A 19209-nucleotide genomic window follows, 5' to 3' on the forward strand; every position below is an offset into this window, starting at 1 on the left:
AAGACTTCCTTGAAAGTTTTTCTTCTTTAGATGATTTAAAAATTTTTTTTTTTCTCTGTAAAACCCTCCTCACCATTGATCCAAGCAGTAACATGTATGTCCAAGCACATAGGCAAATTTATGGTGCTACACAATAATGGTTAGAAAAAAATATGTGGGTTAATCATGATGTGTGGTTAGGAAAACATTTAAATAGTTCACAGATCTATTTTTTTTAATTGTGTATCAAAATGAAAGTTAAGACGTAAAATCATTAACCCAGCCTTTCCCACTCCTTTAGGCAGATAAATGCAAATATAATGCAATTGAAAAAATAGCTTCAGTGAATTTCAGAGTTATTTCTTCTTGAAAATAGAAAATTGAAACATGAGTTATCCTGTTCATTTGATTTACATAACTTCCAATTCTTTTAACTCTTAAATTGTTTTAGAATTTCCATTCAAATGTAAACAGATCAGTTCTAATTGAGCAATGGGGAGTTTTTTTGAAATAAGAAACTGCAGGATATGCAACAATTGATCTAGTTACAAATTTTGAGTGATATAGTTTATACACCTTGTATATTTAGTACACAAGTAATCAAGTTTTAGTGTAAGCCTGTATCCCAACTGCAGTACCAGATTTTAATAAAAACTTTCTTGCTGATTTTACTTCACAGAACCCAAATAAATTTTCAACTTGTGTTGTTGCCTCAGGACATCAATACGGAGCTGAGGAAGGAGTCTTCCACTATCTTTTTAAGGTAGACATCCAACTACACTTGAAGAATCATTTGATTTCTAGAGGCAAACTGAACTGGAATTGAATGTATCTTTAGCAGCTTTGGTATCATAAACTTAATACTTTCATGAGCAGAACTGATTATTTGAAATATTCTAGCTACAGTGAAAGTGGTTTTCACCTCTTTGGCTCTATATTTTTTTTGATTTTTCTATCTTTTTTTGACAGTATCTCCATATGTACTTTACAGTGAGAACATGTCTGTCATATCAATGGAATCCAGAAAAATGTCTTTCTTCTCGACACTACAGTCTCTTTTTTCCCCCAAGTATTTGTCTTTTGGGGGATAGAAAATAATATTTTTCAAGATGAAAGAATATTCTTTAAAAAAAAGACTTCTTGCTTTCAGTAGACTGCCAATCAGTATTTCTCAAAAATTGGTTTTTTTTTCCTGCAGTTCCATTACTCACTCAATAAACTGAACTTTAAATCCTGAATTTATAGATTTCCCTAGTAAAGAAATGCTCCTTTTTTAAGCTCTGATTAAAAGTAACCTTTTTCTCCTCACTTCACTCTCTGTATTTTCAGATGTGTTGGCTTAGTGAGACTCCTGAAATACCTGTTTTTGGGGATGGAAAGAATTTTATTCCAACCATTCATATTCTTGATTTAGCAGCGTAAGTGGAAAAAGTTCCCCGGGGCAACAACTGATACCAGCTAGATCACAAATCCAAATCCACGAGAGAGTACTGAGGCTTTTAAACTGGGTGGGTTGGTTTAAGGTCACTTGTTGGCCCTTTTTGCTGGGTCAAACAGAGCTTCTTTAGTACTTAATGTGCCTTCTGGAAAGCTTACATGACTGTTGCACAGGTGCTGTGCTTTTAAGAAATGATGAGCCTTACTCGACCTAGAGTGTGATATCAGTAAACTGGCACAGAACTGGAAATGGATTGTGGACTCTACAGCAGGCTAAGATAATATCTTCTACAGATGTTGCTTTTTATCCTTTCAACTTCTTTCTAAATAAAATATCCAACTGTGCTTTATTAAGTAAAACATATATGAAAATGTCATGCTCTGAAATGTTCTGCAAGAATTTATAGCCTCCTGGCAGTGTTCCTGAAATTTATTTAACAGCAAAAGCCAAGTATGCTTCTGTAAGTGCCAGCCCTGGCCGTACTTGCTGTGTTTCAGAGTGTTGCAAAATGTAGCAGACCACAGACCAGAAGTTCAGTATATACTTGCAGTGGATACATCCAAGCACACACTTGAAGAACTAGTAAAGGTAAGAGATTTGAGAAAGGTACGAGATTTTGAATCCTTTTTTTTCCTTAAGATATCTCTAAGGTTTTAAAAACTATACACTTTACTGAAGTAGAATTTCCAAGGTCTTCCTGAATTATCTTATGTAGTAAATTACATAGAAGATTATTTTGAAATCCTACAAGACTTCTGCCCTTTAAACAGAATACATTACTTGGGCCTAATTTTGTGGAATTGATTTTTGAGGTATTATCATTAATTTAAGGAGAAACTTTGCGTAAGAAAGTTCTGGTGAATTTTTATGGGATTCACAGTACTGTAATTAGGTACTCAAAGTCTTTACAAAGTCTTTACCCCTCGTTTTGTGGATGTGCCAGTTTGCACTGGCAAAATAAACACAAAGAAGTCACCAGAGTCCTATGGTATTCACTGAAGATGACTTAAATAGCTCCAAGATGAAATACCTCTGAAATGCAAATTCACACATGCAACCTGCTGTTTAGCACTGTCCTGGCACTTGAAGACTGGAGGATGATAAATGTAGTGCCAATGTAAAAAGAGAGGTTCCTGAAATATTTTGGGAATTACAAGCCAATATACCTAATAATGTCAGCTAACAACTACATACACTGTAAGAAATTATAACAAATTAAATGCACTAGAGGACACAGATACATACTATTCTATTTGGGAAGAGCCAATGTGACTTTTGTAAAATGCTTTCATGAGAAATACTTTCAAAAATGTGCTCTCAAATACTTTGGAAATCTCCTGGATTTCTATACTACTACTAGTCAATGTGGGTAAGGGTGAACAAAGATGATGTAGTCTACTTGATTTTCCCAAAGGCTTTCAAAGAGGTGTTTCACCAATAGCTGTTGAGAAGCAGCTAGGCACCAAAGGGAGTGGCTTGTGTCCTTTCATGGGTGTGTGGTTGTTTAGAAATGGGAAATAGAGGGCAGGAGTAAGTGGACAGCTTTCGTGGATGGGAAGTTGCCAGCGGAGAGAGTGCTGCAAAGTTATCTTGGCAGGGGAGTTGTCTGTACCAGCCCCGGGAAAGACTGGAAAGGCACATGGGAGAGAAACACCTTGAGAATTATAGCTGAAAATTAGAAGAGTATTTGGAAGGAGTATCATATATGTTTTTCCTGTGCTTATTTTCTTTGGAGACAGAATGCTGGAATATATTTAGATTTGTTCTGATGGTCTATATCAAAGTTTATTATTTTATGGAATCTAACGGAGTTTAAATCTATTTTAAAGGACTGTAGGAGTAACTAACAATTTCTGCTTAATGATGAAATGCAAATGATATATGGAGAGTTATCAGTGGCATTGATCTGAAAACCCTTCCTGGCTGTTAACAGAAATAAACACTTCAGGAACTTGAAGTGAAAAGTGCTGGCAAATAATATAGATCTCGAAGTAGATCTTAAGCACTAGGAAGTTGTACATTGACTTAAGGACTTCATAAAATTTTTCTGTGGTTTTGGGTTGTTTCTTTCTTTGTTTTATTTTTTTATTGCAGGTACTAAAGAGAAAGTGTTATATAGCAAACAAAAGCTATTTAATACTAACATTAAAATTAATATACTGTTCTTAGATCTATTTCAAATCAGTACCCTGATTTTTCAGGTACAGTGAAACATAAAATTTAAAGTACACATTTTATTCACACAAATCCTGTTGAATTTTTTTCTAAGAATATGATTTGTTAAATGTTTTTGGTTTTGTTTGTTTATTTTGTTTTTGATAGTGTATCAGTAAAAATGTTGGACCAGGAAACATTCAGAAGATTCCTAAAGAAGATGCATTCCTGAGCAAAGATTTAACAGTCAGTACTTTTCTTTCTTTTATTACTTCAGGAAAATATGTAAGCTTAAAGTAAAACATCATTAAATATACAATTTCTTTTTTAATTTCACCAGAAAAATTTAACTACAAAATATGCCCAAAAATGTATAATTTAAATTTAGAAAATAAACAAAGAAAAATTTAACCATCATAGAACAGACTACTTTAAGGAGTTAAAGTCTGATTAAAAAAAAAAAAAACCAACAAAACACTGAAGCACTGATATTGCTGCTCCCCTTAGCATACTGGAGCACTCTGACAAAACCTACACCAAATGATAAAAATAGCAAAAAAATAAGTTAATAATAAAGTGCTGTTAAGGGTGATGAACACAGCATGCATAAATTATGTTGTGTTCATCTCCTACTTCATAGGAGAAATGAACGAATTACAATCCAAGTAGTTTTAAGATGGCATTTGATAAATCTATGAAAGAAGTTATTCCTTGCAATTACATGAAACCTTTACATTGTACAGAATAATTACTTAGTGTTTCATGTTCTAATAGTTCATGAGAACACTCAAATACAACTCTACATTGAAAAATAATACTTTTAAAAAACTTAAAATATCTGTTTTGCTTTATATGTAAATCTTCTTTCCCTATGATTTAATTCTTTCTATTGTCCCTGTTCATTCTGGTTTCTAGCTTCTGCTAACTGTTCTTTTAACATGCATAGCTTAAGTCTGTAAATAAGTGTAGCTCTATTCCTCAGCAACTACATTTAGATATGTTGCTTGTGAACCTGCAAATGGAATCTAATGTTCTGAAAGATGCTTTCAACATTAACTGGGTTGCTGAGACAGGACTGATAGAGAACATTGAACAAGTTGTCAAGGAATACAAGCAAAGTCGAGGATTACAGGTAATACTTAGTTGTATACTATTTTAAAGTGCACCTTTCTTTCTTTTTCCCCAATAGAAAAACACAGGCTTTAATTTATTTAAGGAAAAATACATAGAAAACTGACATAGGTGCAAACTAAGTGAACATAAAATCCACAAATGAAATTGTAGAAGTTAAATGAGGCAATATTAATTAAAACAACAATGATTAAGTTTTATTTCCTTTATGCCTAAAACTGAAATTCTGTTAATGCAAATTAGCTTAATGATGGAGAAGCTGCTGTTCTGAAGGTAATTTATTTATGTAGTGGTGCTCTCGGTATATTTTGCTTCAAGAATACAATAAGTGTATCTTTTATTTAAGCTTTTTTATGATAGTCAATAGTTAGCTGAGTATTTTGTGTCCTTCTTTATATTTAGCAAGTCAGGATATTCAGTTGTAATGTAGCCTTCATTTTGCCCTGCTCTGTTGCATCATTTACTGGACAACTTTGCTGTTTCCTGTTAGCTTGATATTTAGAACTTCTGCATTCAACTATACAGGGAGGCTTATTGAAAAGTGCAGAAAAATGCTTGTATACATTTGAATATTGATTGGTATGATAAAGCTGTTCAGCATATCTAAATCTTGTTCAGACTTCAAATAAGAGTTCAGGGCATGTAAAACAAAATACAGCTACTATTGTTCAAGGTTGTTCATTAAAGTCCCTGCATAGCTCTGAAAGGATTATCAGATCTGTGTTTGGGTTAAACCACTGAATCTGAGTACATACACATCCAATTAAAATAAATCAGTACAAAATATAGACCTACCAAGTAACAGAGAGGGAAGGCTGTCTAGACTGTCTCTGTTGCTACTCTTAAATTTTCAGAGTTTGTGCTGTCAGATTTACTAAAGTAAGAGAGGCTGTTAATTATGTATGATTTTGAGTTTGTTGCATAACATGTTTAATAAGTGTATACTGGAATCTTAATTAAATTTACTCATCCTCAGGCTGGTTGGCTGAAATGAGAAATCATTAATGTCTTCAGAGTGTGATGGATCTGAAACTTTTGAGGTGAAAATAATCATTGTGATGACAGCAAATCTACCACAGTTGGGAAATAGAACTATTGCATGTTTATAATATAATATCTGCCACCTCATTCCAAAATTCACTGCATCCTATCTGTGGGATTGTTTTTCATCTCTTTGGATTATTCAAACACTAATTAGCCACGTTGATCTGTTAGTCTACTGAATAGAAGCGTGCTTTCTCTCCAACAGTAAAGTTGGAGAGAACTGTGTTAAGTAACTGTGTTACTCAGAGCCTGTGGGTGATATAGGAGATATTCAGTGAGAAATAAATAAATTGATAGAACCAAAATATATTTTCAGTTTTAATTATAAATACTATTAGTTATATTAAAAAGATCATCTCTTTTACATAAAAACATCTGTATTGTTTGAATGATGTCATATCTTCATCTTTTTTTTTTCCAGCCTCTCAAAGTTTACATTCATGGTCCTCCTGCGGTTGGCAAATCTACCATTGCTCAGGAGCTCTGCAAACATTATAGGCTACATTACATTAAGATAGATGATGTGATTTCTGAAAAAATTGCACATCTGGTACGTTACTGTTTTCTAATGTTCCTATTATTTTAATTTCTGTGATTTTAAAATGTTTGATATCATTTCAAATTAGTTATAACCTCATTATTTTAGAATGGAAATATCTTTTTACACACTGATTGCTTCTGGAGGTTGCACTGAACTCTTTTTAGAGGCTGAGGGTTGCTCAGTATCTCACTGTCCAAGAGAGACATGAAAGGAATTGTTTAATTTTTGTTTATTTTTTTGCATCTGCATATAAAATAAGTTGGCTGTGGAATTTCTGAGCCTATTCGTATTTCTGTTCTTGTCATCAGGAGAAAATTGTGGCTAAAGAACAGGACACTGGAGTAGAGGAGGGGGAAGATGAGGTAGAGGAGCAAGGTGAAAACGTAGAAGCAGCACTGGAGTTATTAGATGGAATAAAAGAAAACATGGAGCTGAATCAAGGTAGGGAATACAAAATTATAGTTACTATAATAAAGACAACTACTGCAACCCTATGCAAATGGAAAATCAGGAAATAAATTTGTGCTCTAGAACTTTTACTTCCTATTAAAAGCAAAAATAATGTCCTTTCTATTTGTATGTACCTTATTTAAAAATAAAATACAATGTTTTATATTATACATTAATGTGGTGGTTTGACTCTGGCTGAATGCCAGGTGCTCGCCAAAGCTGCTCTGTCACTCTCCTCCTCAACTGGACAGGGTGAGAGAAAATATAATGAAAGATTCCACGAATCGAGATAAGGACAGGGAGAGAGCACTCACTCATTACTGTCATGGGCAAAACAGACTCAACTTGGGGAAATTATTTAATTTCATTACCAATCAAAATCAGAGCAGGATGATGAGAAGTAAAACAAATCTTAAAAATACCTTCCTCCCACCCTCCCTTCTCTCCCATATTTAACTTTATTCCCAATTCTCTGCCTCCTCTCCCAAGCAGCACAGGGAGATGCAAATGGGGGTTGTGGTCAGTTCACCACATGTTGTTTCTGCTGCTGCTCCCTCCCTGGGGAGAGGAGTCCTACCCCTACTCCAGCGTGGTGTACCTCCCACAGGCAACAGTTCCTCCATGAACCTCTCCATCGTGGGGCCTCCCCCTGGGCTACAGTTCTTCATGAACTGCTCCAGCATGGGCCCCTTCCAAGAGGTGCAGTCCTTCAAGAAGAGGTTGCTCCATCATGGGTTTCCCATGGGGTCTCAAGTCCTGCCAGCAAACCTGCTCTAGCATGGGTTCCTTTCTCCATGGGTCCACAGGTCCTGCCAGGAGCCTGCTCCAGAATGGGCTTCCCATGCAGTCACAACCTTCTTTTGGGCATCCGCCTACTCCCTGTGGGCCTCCTCCATGGGCTGCACATGGGTCTCTGCCCCCCACCCCATGGATCTCCATGGTCTGCAGAGTGACAGTCTGTCTCACCATGGTCTTCACCACAGGCTGCAGGTGGATCTTTGCTTTGGCACCTGGAGCGCTTCCCTCCCCTTTTCTTTGCTGTCCTGGGTGTCTGCAGGGCTCTCACAGGTTCTCACGTCTCTCTTCTCTGGCCACATTTAACTTCTATGCAATGACTTTTTCTCTTCTTAAATACGTTATCACAGAGGTGTTATTATCATCTCTGCTTGACTTCCTCGGCCAGTGCCAGCTCTGTCCTGGAGCCGGCTGGCATTGGCTCTGTTGTACATGGGAGAAGCTTCTACCAGCTTCTCAGAAAAGCCAACCCTGTAACGTCCCTGGCTACCAAAACCTAGCCATTCAAATCCAATGCAATTATACACCTTGTCTATTAAAAACAATACATATTTTAAATACTTTGGTGCATCTTTCTACTTCAGATTTTTTTGATAGCATTATGTTTTCATCTCAGAGCAGAGAGCATAATTTATATAATATAAAGTAAAAAGTTGGTGAAGTGTATGTTTACCAATCTTGCAAAAATAAAAGTATTCTAGTAAAAAGGAGCATTAGTGCACAGTCATACGAGATTTTGGACGGGATTTAAGTAGCTTATACATCATTAGAAAGTAAATAGTATTTACTGAAGCTGGGAAAGAATTTTAAAGTCTGCAGATTGAAAAAGGTCCATAAAATTACCATTATTGAAAAGTATTAGTTATCATCTATATGTGAACAAAGTCATGTTGTTTTTGACTCAGTGCTTAAGGTTTTCCATGTTGTATAAAGTGATCCTAGTAAAAATGCATTCTATCACTAAAGGTTTACCTGATTTGGATCTTGTGTTTGCTAAACAAGGAACTTGTAACACACCCAGAAGCTTCAGTAATGAGATCTATGGCAGTATCTCTTCTACATGCTTTGATTTGTTACTTAAAATAATAATGACTTTTAGAATAATAACATACTTCTATGGCTATAAATATCTAAGACTTTTAATAGCCAAAGCAAAATAAAGTAGGAAACTAGAGTCAATGCTTACAAAAGGACAAAAACTCAGGTCAAACCAAACTTTTCACTTCCACATATTTTCTCAACAATACGGGACAAATTAATAAACCAATTCATATTTCAATCTATTCATCTGAAAATGAAACTAGCAAAGTCAATCTCACTTCTTTTTTGCAAAACTATCTTTAAGACTTACTGTTAAATGTAAATAGAAAATTATTGCTTTGTCTCATGATTTTTTCTATAAATATTTCTTTACTGCTTCTATTAAAATCTGATTGTGTTATCCTAAATAAAACTAATTTCATGTTTAGTATTCCTAAAGTTCTAATATTTATATCCCTGTAAACACATATGTGATTTTATTTTATAGCTACATATTCATATTCCATAAATCATTGTCAACACATAATATACAAATTGTAATCCAAAATATATAACTTTTTTAGGGTCTAAGTAGAAATTTCTCTGATAAATGAATTTGAATGTTAGTAAAATAAGTTCAGATACCTTGATTATATTAGCTAGGTACATATTAAACTTTTTTGTCTTAGGTCGTCTAGATGATCAGTTTATTGTTACAATTGTGAAGGATAAGCTCAAATCTATGCCCTGTAAGAATCAGGGATATGTTTTAGATGGGTTCCCAGAGACCTACAGTCAAGCCATGGAACTTTTTAGCGGTAAGTACTGCTGCTTTTGGTTTAGTTACTGCCTTTGTTTTTATTGCTGCTAATATTGTCATTATCGTTATTGTTCTCAGTGCCATACTAATTGAATTGTATCAGCACTGTAATGACTGTGATGCAGGATACAAACCAAAGTTGTTTACACATGATTGTTAGAACACAAGAAAGATTGTAATCCACTTTATTTAATTTATGCACAATACAGTTTTCAGGCTCTCCTTCCCGGCAGAGTAATAAGTAAATGCACAAACATGGAAGATATTTTCATGTTTTGTGTTAGTCTACTCTCCTTAAGCAAGCTCTACAGCAGAACTTCTTCATAATATTTAAGGGCCACTGAATGAGGGGATCCAGCCAGTGCATCAATACATATTTTGTGAGCCAGATTAGAGTTGGTTTATTAGATCAGCTACAGTAGATATGACTTCAGAGAAGCTCTGCAACATACCTTTCAAATTGAGAGCAAGCACCATCCATACATTAAGACCAAGATTAAGAGTTATCTTCATATTTAAATTACAACATGAGGTTTGAGGGAAAAGAAAAACCAGTCTTGTTCAGCTTAGTATACTGTTCTGCAAGTGGTCATGGTAAGCTGATGCTCTTCAGGCAGTTTTACTAACTATTCAGAACAGCATATCCTAAGCAGCAGAAAACATTTTAAACATACAGCTGTAAAACATTTCTACTCACTGTTCTGAGCCTTGTCTCTGGTTTTGGCAGAATAATGTACTTAACAAGGGCAGAGCCCAAAGACAGGATGGCAGTTTTGTAGTTGAACACGTTTTAAAAAGGTGTATGCATGTACATACTGCTGCTGTGTAGGTAAAACAGTTACTGGTAGAATTCTGTGGTAGCTGGAAATATAAATTACTTACTGAGTTCTCTAAACTGGTTCAAGGGTAGATTGATTTCCAGCTATTAGTATAATCAGGATGTAGACAAACCTGTGTTTGTACTGGACACATTTTTAGCAAATATAGTGATATTGTTGCTTCAAATGAGAATATTGATAATTTCTTACTTTGTTTTAGCGGAAGATGATGATGAAGAAGAAGAAATAAAAAGCAAAATACCTAGATGTCATAAAATAATCACACCTGGTAAGTTTGATGGATTTCTTTTTAGATAAATTGAGGAGTTTTGAAATATTGCTGCCACCAACGAGAAGTCTAAAATATCACTCCATCTGTTCCTATTGAAGTTAACTTAAATATCTATTTCATGTAATGCCACTGCCTTCTTATTTGAAAGAGAACAATTAATCACAGAACCATTTAGATTGGAAAAAACCACTAAGAACATCAAGTCTGGCTGTTAACCCAGCACTGTTAAGTCCATCACTAAACCCTGTCCCTAAGTGCCACATCTTCCTATCCCTTAAATACCTTCAGGCATGGTGACTCAACCACTTCTCTAGACAGCCTGTTCCAATGCTTGACAGCCCTTTTGGTGAATAATTTTTTCTTAATCAAAAGGAAGGGTTTGGTTTGTTTTGTGGATATTTTATTCTTTTTTTTTTTTTTTTTTTTTTTCTGAAAATGCCATCAACTCTTGGCTGATAATATGCTCTTCTTCACAGAATTTGTTTTTTCTTTGACTGCATCTGATGAATTCCTTATAAACAGAGTAACAAATCTGCCAGAGAGTGTCGTTGCTGGGACTCATTATACGCAGGACAAGTTCCCGCCGTCTCTGAAACTCTTCCGAGATTCGAACACAGATGATACAACAGTTCTCAACTATTTTGATGAACTTGAAATACATCCTCAGTTTATTGGTATGAAATAATAGAATTAGTAGGTAAAATATAAAAAAAAATTTGTTGTTAGAAATTTAACACTTACAAAAATCATATAATAAGTGTACATATATAGATAATGTTTTTATTAATATTGCAGATTGCATATACAACAAACATGTAATTATATAACCTGCAAAAAATGTTCTTGTACAGTTAGCTTGTTTTTAAAAACTGGGGTTTTAGTTATTTATTTTTGTAGGCTAAATTATTAGAGTAATTTTATGACTTAGGTTACAGACCTCTGCACTTGCGTCCTTCCAGATAGGTGTAATAGTACATCTTCATGGACTTTCAATATTATAGTTGCTTATATTTTTTTTTAGACTTATCCTCAGATGCCATTGTTGTTCACAAAAATCGAATTCGTTACCTGGTGTGCAACAAGCCAATAATTACACACTCAAGAGACACTGAGTTGCACAAGCTTGGGTTCTCAGTAGTATTCCACAAATCAAACACTCTAACTACCAAAACTTTTTACTATTTATACATTTTAGCAAACAAAGGAATTAGTATTCATAGGCTAAAACTTACATAGTTCTCTTATTAATCAGTATTCTGTCTTCTATTGGTTAATGATTCTCTCACTTCTGCTAATTAGTCCACATGCTCAGTCTTTCTCTTCTTTTGAGCTGGTGGGTTTCTTGGGTCAGTGGGCTGTGAGTGAATGGTCATGATCTCCCCCTGCTGGAATTACCTTTTACCTAGTTGGAGCTGATATCAGTACAATTACTAGGTCGGCTTTATTAGTTTCTTCCTCATCCTGGGAGTTCTGCCAGATGTCCTTGTGGCCCATGAATTCTGCATTCTTTGTGTCCTCTATCAGTGGTACAACCTTCTCCCCAAGCTTTGTTGTGTCTGAGAATGAAGCATGTCCAGCCCTAAACCATAACAAGGCAATTCCACCAACAAGTAATTTGTCTTTCTAACACACAGACATCACTTGGATCTTGCTTGTGAGCGGCTCTCTGTTTCACAGATTAAATCTCCCTTCTTGTTGATTACACTTGAAAGTATACAAAGATCAAACATCAAACATCCTTTCTCAAGAAAATTTTCACTGTCATTTCATTCATGGCTAGGCTTCGCGAGCGAAGATCTGGGAAGGCTCTATCCACATTTGCTGCAGGCACGCTGGTGGCTTATGAGGCCAATACGTGACAGACAAATCCGATTGCAAAAGGCACAGCAGAAAGACTCCTTAGATGGTGTATTCTGCAATACACGGTTCTTTCTGCGTTGCCTTTTTTCCTCGAGGGTGATCCTGCGTGTGTTTTCAAAGGAGACAGCTGCGTTATAGATGGTGTGTCTCCAGGCCTCCCGATTTGAGGCCAGAGTAGACCAGTTATGGTGATCAATATGGCCAAGGTTGAGATGTTGTTTCAGGGAGTCCTTGTATCTTTTCTTCAGGAGGGCCTCTGGTGGTCTAGTGGTTAGAGTGCCTGACTCTCACCTCTGCAACCCGGGTTCGATTCCCGGCCCCCTGGGCAGGTGGAGCTCGTCAGCCTTGGTAGGCAATCCACCTAAGAGAAGGTCACTCTAAACAAACCTACATCCTGGGGACCTCACTGCCACTGTCCAAGCTTTGCTTGGCCCCGGCAGATGAACCTCAGGACTAAAGGGTGGGCTCAGTTCAGCGCACGCTGTGTCTCACCTAAAAAAATCCACTGCGCAGGCTGGAAGGGTTAATGACCTTTCCCAAAAATCTTCGCTCGCGAAGACTGGCCATTATTAAATTTTCACTGTATAATTTAAGTAATTCTACAATGGAAAGTAAATGCAAGAAGTGGTAAATATTAAGGTCTGATGCCATCAATTAGTCACCTTTTTAGCTTATATACTTCTGGATATGCAAGTAATGGTGCTGTCCAAGACCAAGTTTTATTTTGGTAGGGACTATAAAATGTATAATCTGATAAAATATTGCACTGTTTTCTGCTAAGAATTATGCCTAAAGATTATTCTTAAACTCTAGTCCATTCCAAATATGCAAACTCACCTACCTACTGATTTTAACTATTGAGGTATCACAGCTGTGATGTTTCAGATGATTTTCACATTCAGTTTACAGTATTGATTCGCATTTCCAAATGAGCATCATCTTTAGGTCCTGTTTGTCTCAGAACCGTCTCCTTACCTATGTTCATATTGCTGGTTGTTACCCACTGAAGTATGCAAGCATATTGCTTCTACTGTAAAATGGTAAAGACAGATTACAAAGACAACCACTGAGGAACCTTTGGCTCAGCCCATACTCTCCATTCTAGCTGACATTCCAGTTGGATTAGGAGATGCATAGAATTAAGTAGCATTGGATTTATTCAGAGAGCCAACTGCTTTCTCAGTCATGTTCTGAAGAAGGGGTTAAAAATTGTGTTTGGTTTGTTAAATATTGACTCAATAAGTTTTGTTCTACCTTAATTTTAGAAAATCATAACATATGGTTTTATGTATCATTTTTATGATTATTATCTTTTTCTGAGTCTGAAATATGATTAGTACAAAGGAGTGGGCTTCAAGATTCTGTAAACCTTACTTTGCCACAATGAATCACTTCATGAAGGCTGCAAGTTGGTTATCCTGTATCTTGTTTTCCTCATCTGCAAATCTGGGATGGTGACACAGGCATGTTAGATATTCTAAAGAAAGGCACGTTAAAGTTATAACAGCAATTTCCTTTGAAGACCTTAATTTGTTCACTCCTTTTCTGGTGATTTTTCCTCTCCATTAACATCAATGCTAACTTAATCTTTCATTTAAAAGGCATTTATTTTTGACGATAAATGTAGTTAATTATGATTGCTGTAATATGTTCATTGTATTCTTCTGTTGCCAAGAAAAAACATGCAGCCTTTGAGACCTCAAATTCAATGCTGGTATTAGCAATACTGTAAGTGATTAGAAAAGTGATTTTCATTGTAATTTGTATATCCAGGCGCAGTTAAAATTGTGGAAACGTTGGACTGCTTGTCATAGCAAATTTATTATTTCTTTAATTTGAAATCCTTCAGGAATGCAATTCCTGATTTTTTTGAAAGAAGAAGCTGTAAAAGAATTTTATCATTTAGAATTATGTTAGCTTTCTCCTCAATTCATGGGAAGAGTTTGGACTTCATGTCCAAATCACAAACACTTCAACTGTTGAGAGAATGGTGTTAGTATTTGACAGCTGTCTTCTGCCTGAATCGGTGATCAGAAAGAACTGGGAAGAACGCTTTGCCAATAACTTTCCAAATAACTTCCTAAAGCAGAGAACTGTGAAGCAGGGACTACTAAATTCTCACCTAAATTCTATATTCTAGTTGTTCGTCTTTTTCCCTTTGCCCACTTCCTCTCCTTACCCATTTCTGTGCTTCTACATCTTCCGCTTCTTGCCTCTGAACAAGCCCTTTATCTCTGTATTCTCTACCTCAAATGCCCACTCTTCTCTTTTCCATGTACATTTCTGTACCTTTTCTGCCTTCCCGTACTGGAACTAGAAATCTCTGGAGAAAGTCTTCATTCTTCCGTAGTTTTTCTTTTCCTTTGTCCTTGTCAAGTTTAATGTGCAAGTAACCTCCAGAAATTAAAAGGGAGAAGGAATAGAATGAAAGAGGTCTTGCTCAGTCTCTGTGTTCCTACCTGAAGCTACAGATTTGATTCGTAACCATAACATAGTTATACTAGGTGGACTAGAGATAGGTCTGTATATTTGTAAGTTTATATGAGTGAAAACTTTTCAGTTTGTGCCTAACAACCTATCCTGTAGCCTTTGGGGGCAGACAGGGACAAAGCTGATGATTTTTATGCAACTGGATGAGCTGACACAAGATTGGTGTCAGGAACATCTCTGATAGTTGATTGAGCTCATTTGCATGTTTCAAAACCTGGGCAAGCTGCAACTAATAAATGACAGTTATAAAAATTATTTTAATGCATTTCTTCCTTATACCATCTTAAAATGCAAATTATTTTAGCTGAAACTAGTAAAGAAAATCAGATTTAGAAAACTTCATTCTGTGTAGCAAAAAATTGATGCTTACAAGCAACTGAAAACAACATCTTATACCTGAAAATTCAAACAACATGAGCACCATATATTTTTAGATCCTACAGTTATTTACTAATGTCCACTGATAATTGACAAAACCCTTGAAATGCTTTCTCTTGTATTGTTTAAAAGATGTACCCATATATGAAGATCCTGAGAACAGATTTATTGTGCAAAAGATCATCAAAGAAATTGGAGAACCTCGGAATTACGGCTTGACAGATGAAGAAAAGGAGATTTTGGAACGCAAAGCAGCCGAGGAACGCCTTGCCAAAGAAGCTCAAGAAAAAGCTGAACAAGAGCGTAAAGAAGCTGAGGAACACGCTGAAAGGATGGCAAGATTGGAAGAGTGGGTAGGTTAATACATATTTTTGGAAAACCACTATTATTTGTATGTTTTAGATGACTTCAAGAAATCTTTATGTAAATACACTTGAGAAGTATGGCATAAATTCTCTCGTGCCTTATATCATACTTTAGATCTGGAGAAGACTATCTTCACATTTTGGAGCCCATCCTACATAATATAGTCTCTTTTTTATTACAGACATAGCATTTTTTTGCATGTCTTTAAAATACTTCTATGGTGCTCTTGTTGTTGTTGCTGTACTGTAGTTCTTACATTTTACCACTTATAAATATCTACTATAATCAATGGTAATTTTCCATATCAAGTCTTCTAGGACTTTTGCATTTTGCTCATTTTACTCCCAACCAGCTGACCAAGTCTTAATTATCAAACTAAATTTTTAACTTAACACTGATCAACATTCCAATCTGTGCTGCAGAAAGGTTTCTGAGCCTGCAAGAACATGTGTAAGAGCTGAGTCCTCAGTTCAGTAAGGACTACCTGATGCAGTTTGAAGGATGATTTTTGTTGGCTAATAATGTGATAAGTACTTGGCATTCAGGCTACCTGACCTCACATGATTTGCACATGATTTTTGTGATGTTTTTTCCTTATTTACTTTGCCACACCTAAGGACATTTTAGGTAAATAACCTGAAGTGCACACTGTAAGAATGTTCTTGTTCACACCCAAAGTCAGGTTGTTCCCCCAGAAGGCAGATCTATTGTCTTCTTTTATAGCTATTTAAAACCAAACTGATCATTCCACAGAGAAGTCCTTTTCTTATATTCAAGTGTCCATACACATCTATGGGGAAATAATACACTGAAATGACTCACTTCAAAGGAAGTAATCACATTGCTCTGATGTTGGCTTGTAAATAAGGATTTTTTTGTTATCTCTGTGCTTATTTACAGCTTCATTCAACATTAAACAGCATTTTGTGCTCTGTAAAATGTTTAGGGATAGTTAACACACTTTTAGCTAAAATCAGTCCAAAGGCATCTACCTTTAAAACAGCAAACTCTGCATTACTCAAAGCTAAACCAGGTGTTTATATAAAATGTGTGCTTAAGATTATCCTTCTAAATAGGCAGAGATGCTCAGGAATGTAAGCAACTGTTCATTTGACATTGAGACTGTAGATTAGCTGTCTCTGAGTAGTGACCAAAGACCACTTGCAAATATGCATGCTACTAAGTGCTCCTGAATAGAGGAAAGAAAAATTTGCAACAGTTTTATTTCCTCACTCCTCCTATTTTTTGAGGGTAATACTTGTATTTGATTTAACCTGAATTTGGGAATAAATTTAGCTGGTGTAAACAAATGTAAATCACGGTGGTTTTATTCTAACTCTCAAATCCCTCAAAAACATCAATACAGTAAAAATAAAACAAAACAAAGAAACCAAACACAACACAATTTACCATTTTAATATTTAGAGAGCCAGGGCTCTCTTCTGAGTAAAAATACTCTCTTTTCTCTCCAGTTCAAAGAACCCTTAAGAAACTATCTGCATTTGCATTAGTACTATTTTTTGAAGTGCTACTCTGTTCCAACCATTCTGCTAAATACGATATGGAAATAGGACCATTGGAAGACTTCAGAACAAATCTCCTTTCAGGTGTTAAAGAAGAGAAATAAAATAATTTTCCTAAGGAGGTTACTTCAGTGGTCATCATGTTCAATCCTTTGTCCTCAGTGTGTCGTGTGCTGTATATTTAATAAACAGTTGATATTTTTTCCTGTCAAGTTGTGTTTTAAAGTTCTACCCACAGCTTCTAACACTAATTTTTTTCCTCTAAGCCCTAAACATTATGTAGCCAAGTGCTATTTGGTAGATGTTATAAGTCTTATTATTTACGATTTTTTTTTCTCACTACTTTTAGAACAAACAGCTGGAGGAAGTGAAAAGACAAGAACAAGAGTTATTGGAGGCCCAGTCCATTCCACTACGAAACTATTTAATGAAGAATGTCATGCCAACACTTATGCAAGGGATAAATGAATGCTGTAGGATCAGGCCAGAAGATCCAGTCAATTTTCTGGTAAGGTGATTGATTACCTTTTATTTCTTAAATATATTTCAATATTCATCTAGACCCAAAGGACTAACATAAGGACCTAAATTCTTTTCCCCCACTGTCATAATAACAAACTAATTAATGACTAGTATCTGCAATTCTGATGAACAGCAATTATAGTGAAAATTAAAACGCAGCAACTACTCTTCGTGGGTTCAGTTGATACTGTGTATCAAGTAAGGGCATAATCCAGTTTAGTGAAACAGTAACAGGGCAAGAATCACTACTAGAATCTGCTTCCCTTTGGTAGGTGCAGTGCACATCTTATGTACCCTGACAATTCTGCTGTGACATAGGAAGCCTGCAAGTTAAAGAAACTTTTGACACTAGGCTCTCATCTTTTGACACTAGGCTCTCATCTCCATTAGGCTCATTGGCACAAATCAGTTATGATATCTGGTAGCTTGAGCCAGGTGCTATAAAAGAAATCCCACTTACAATCTACACTCCCCATCCCTCACAGGACCAACAGCCATGTAAGGGACTGAGGTCTTATTGCTCTCCATTGTTTTGCTGTTTGGTTACCAAGTGGTTGTTAAGTGATCCCCTTCACATCCCCTTAGGTGGGTTTCAGAGGCAGTTTCAATCTGTTCTGTAGACCATGCCGTACTATGGTTGTTACAGTTCATATGCCACAATCTATGGGCTGTCCACTCTAGCTATTAATTTTTAAGCAATTTTTAGGCTGCAGCTTTGTCTATTCTGACTATTATTAATGTTCATATTGTTAGCACCAGGTTTCACTGTGATCCATCTTTGACTTACAGAACATAACCGTATGGTTCAGATAAAGTTCAACTTGTGTGCTAACAGTTCTAGCCGCTTATGTCCACTTTCAAATGATATAAAATTTTAACCCTTCAGAAAGGGGGACATGACTCTCCATCCAGCCCTCTAGGCACAACCAAACATATTGTCGTAATGATGAATGCAAGCTCTGTGGTAATTCCCTTCACAGTACAGAGACAAATTAATGAGAAAATCCCTTAGGACATTCATAGAATAATTCCAATTGCAAATGACCTCAGGAAGTTATCCATTTCAACTTTCGGATGAAAGCAGGGTCAGCATTGCATTCACAGTAATTCAGGTGCTATAAAGTTATTGCTGTGCTGCTGTTCCCCTGCACATCGTAGCCAAGTTATTAACAAGCTGAAACAGAGTATTTTATTAACCAAGCAAAAGCTTCAGATGAAAGCAACAGTGTTGCAATGCCAATGTTCAGGCACTAAGGAATGTTTTCCTACTTCAACATTTTTCGAGTGACAATTACCTGTAGCTATATGAGCATGAGATCTTCCCTAATGACTGCCTAGCTTTTAAGAATCAGTATCATCTGCTGTTCTGGGTCCAGAAATCAGGCACTAGGGTACTCCCTAGGCTTTCCCATAGAGTGACAAATACTGTCATAAATGGCTCACTTCCTTCTCTTGCCCATGACAGAAACGGGGTGACTGCTACCAAGAGGGAGAATGAGGTCAATGGCATTTTGAATGGTATTTGTAGGAAAGAGATTTCTTTGACATAACTGCCAGAAATTACATTTTAGAGCCATATAATACTTTC

At 35.9% G+C, this 19209-nt stretch overlaps 1 protein-coding gene across 2 annotated transcripts in view; it reads left to right on the forward strand.

Annotated features, from left to right (window-relative positions):
- Positions 1-19209, forward strand: part of AK7 (adenylate kinase 7) — a 28639-nt gene that overhangs the window by 8046 nt on the left and 1384 nt on the right. For both annotated transcript variants that reach the window (XM_039382671.1, XM_039382672.1), the window contains exons 6-17: positions 659-742; positions 1309-1397; positions 1915-2005; positions 3740-3817; positions 4554-4703; positions 6168-6296; positions 6596-6728; positions 9242-9370; positions 10411-10479; positions 10959-11156; positions 15343-15563; positions 17449-17607. In XM_039382671.1, coding sequence (XP_039238605.1) covers positions 659-742; positions 1309-1397; positions 1915-2005; positions 3740-3817; positions 4554-4703; positions 6168-6296; positions 6596-6728; positions 9242-9370; positions 10411-10479; positions 10959-11156; positions 15343-15563; positions 17449-17607 — 1530 coding nt within the window. The remainder of the gene's footprint in view (positions 1-658; positions 743-1308; positions 1398-1914; positions 2006-3739; positions 3818-4553; positions 4704-6167; positions 6297-6595; positions 6729-9241; positions 9371-10410; positions 10480-10958; positions 11157-15342; positions 15564-17448; positions 17608-19209) is intronic.

The sequence above is a fragment of the Pipra filicauda genome, unplaced genomic scaffold (genome assembly GCF_003945595.2).
Source record: "Pipra filicauda isolate LSUMZ 115617 unplaced genomic scaffold, ASM394559v2 scaffold27_size4233163_pilon, whole genome shotgun sequence".
Taxonomy (NCBI): Eukaryota; Metazoa; Chordata; class Aves; order Passeriformes; family Pipridae; genus Pipra; species Pipra filicauda.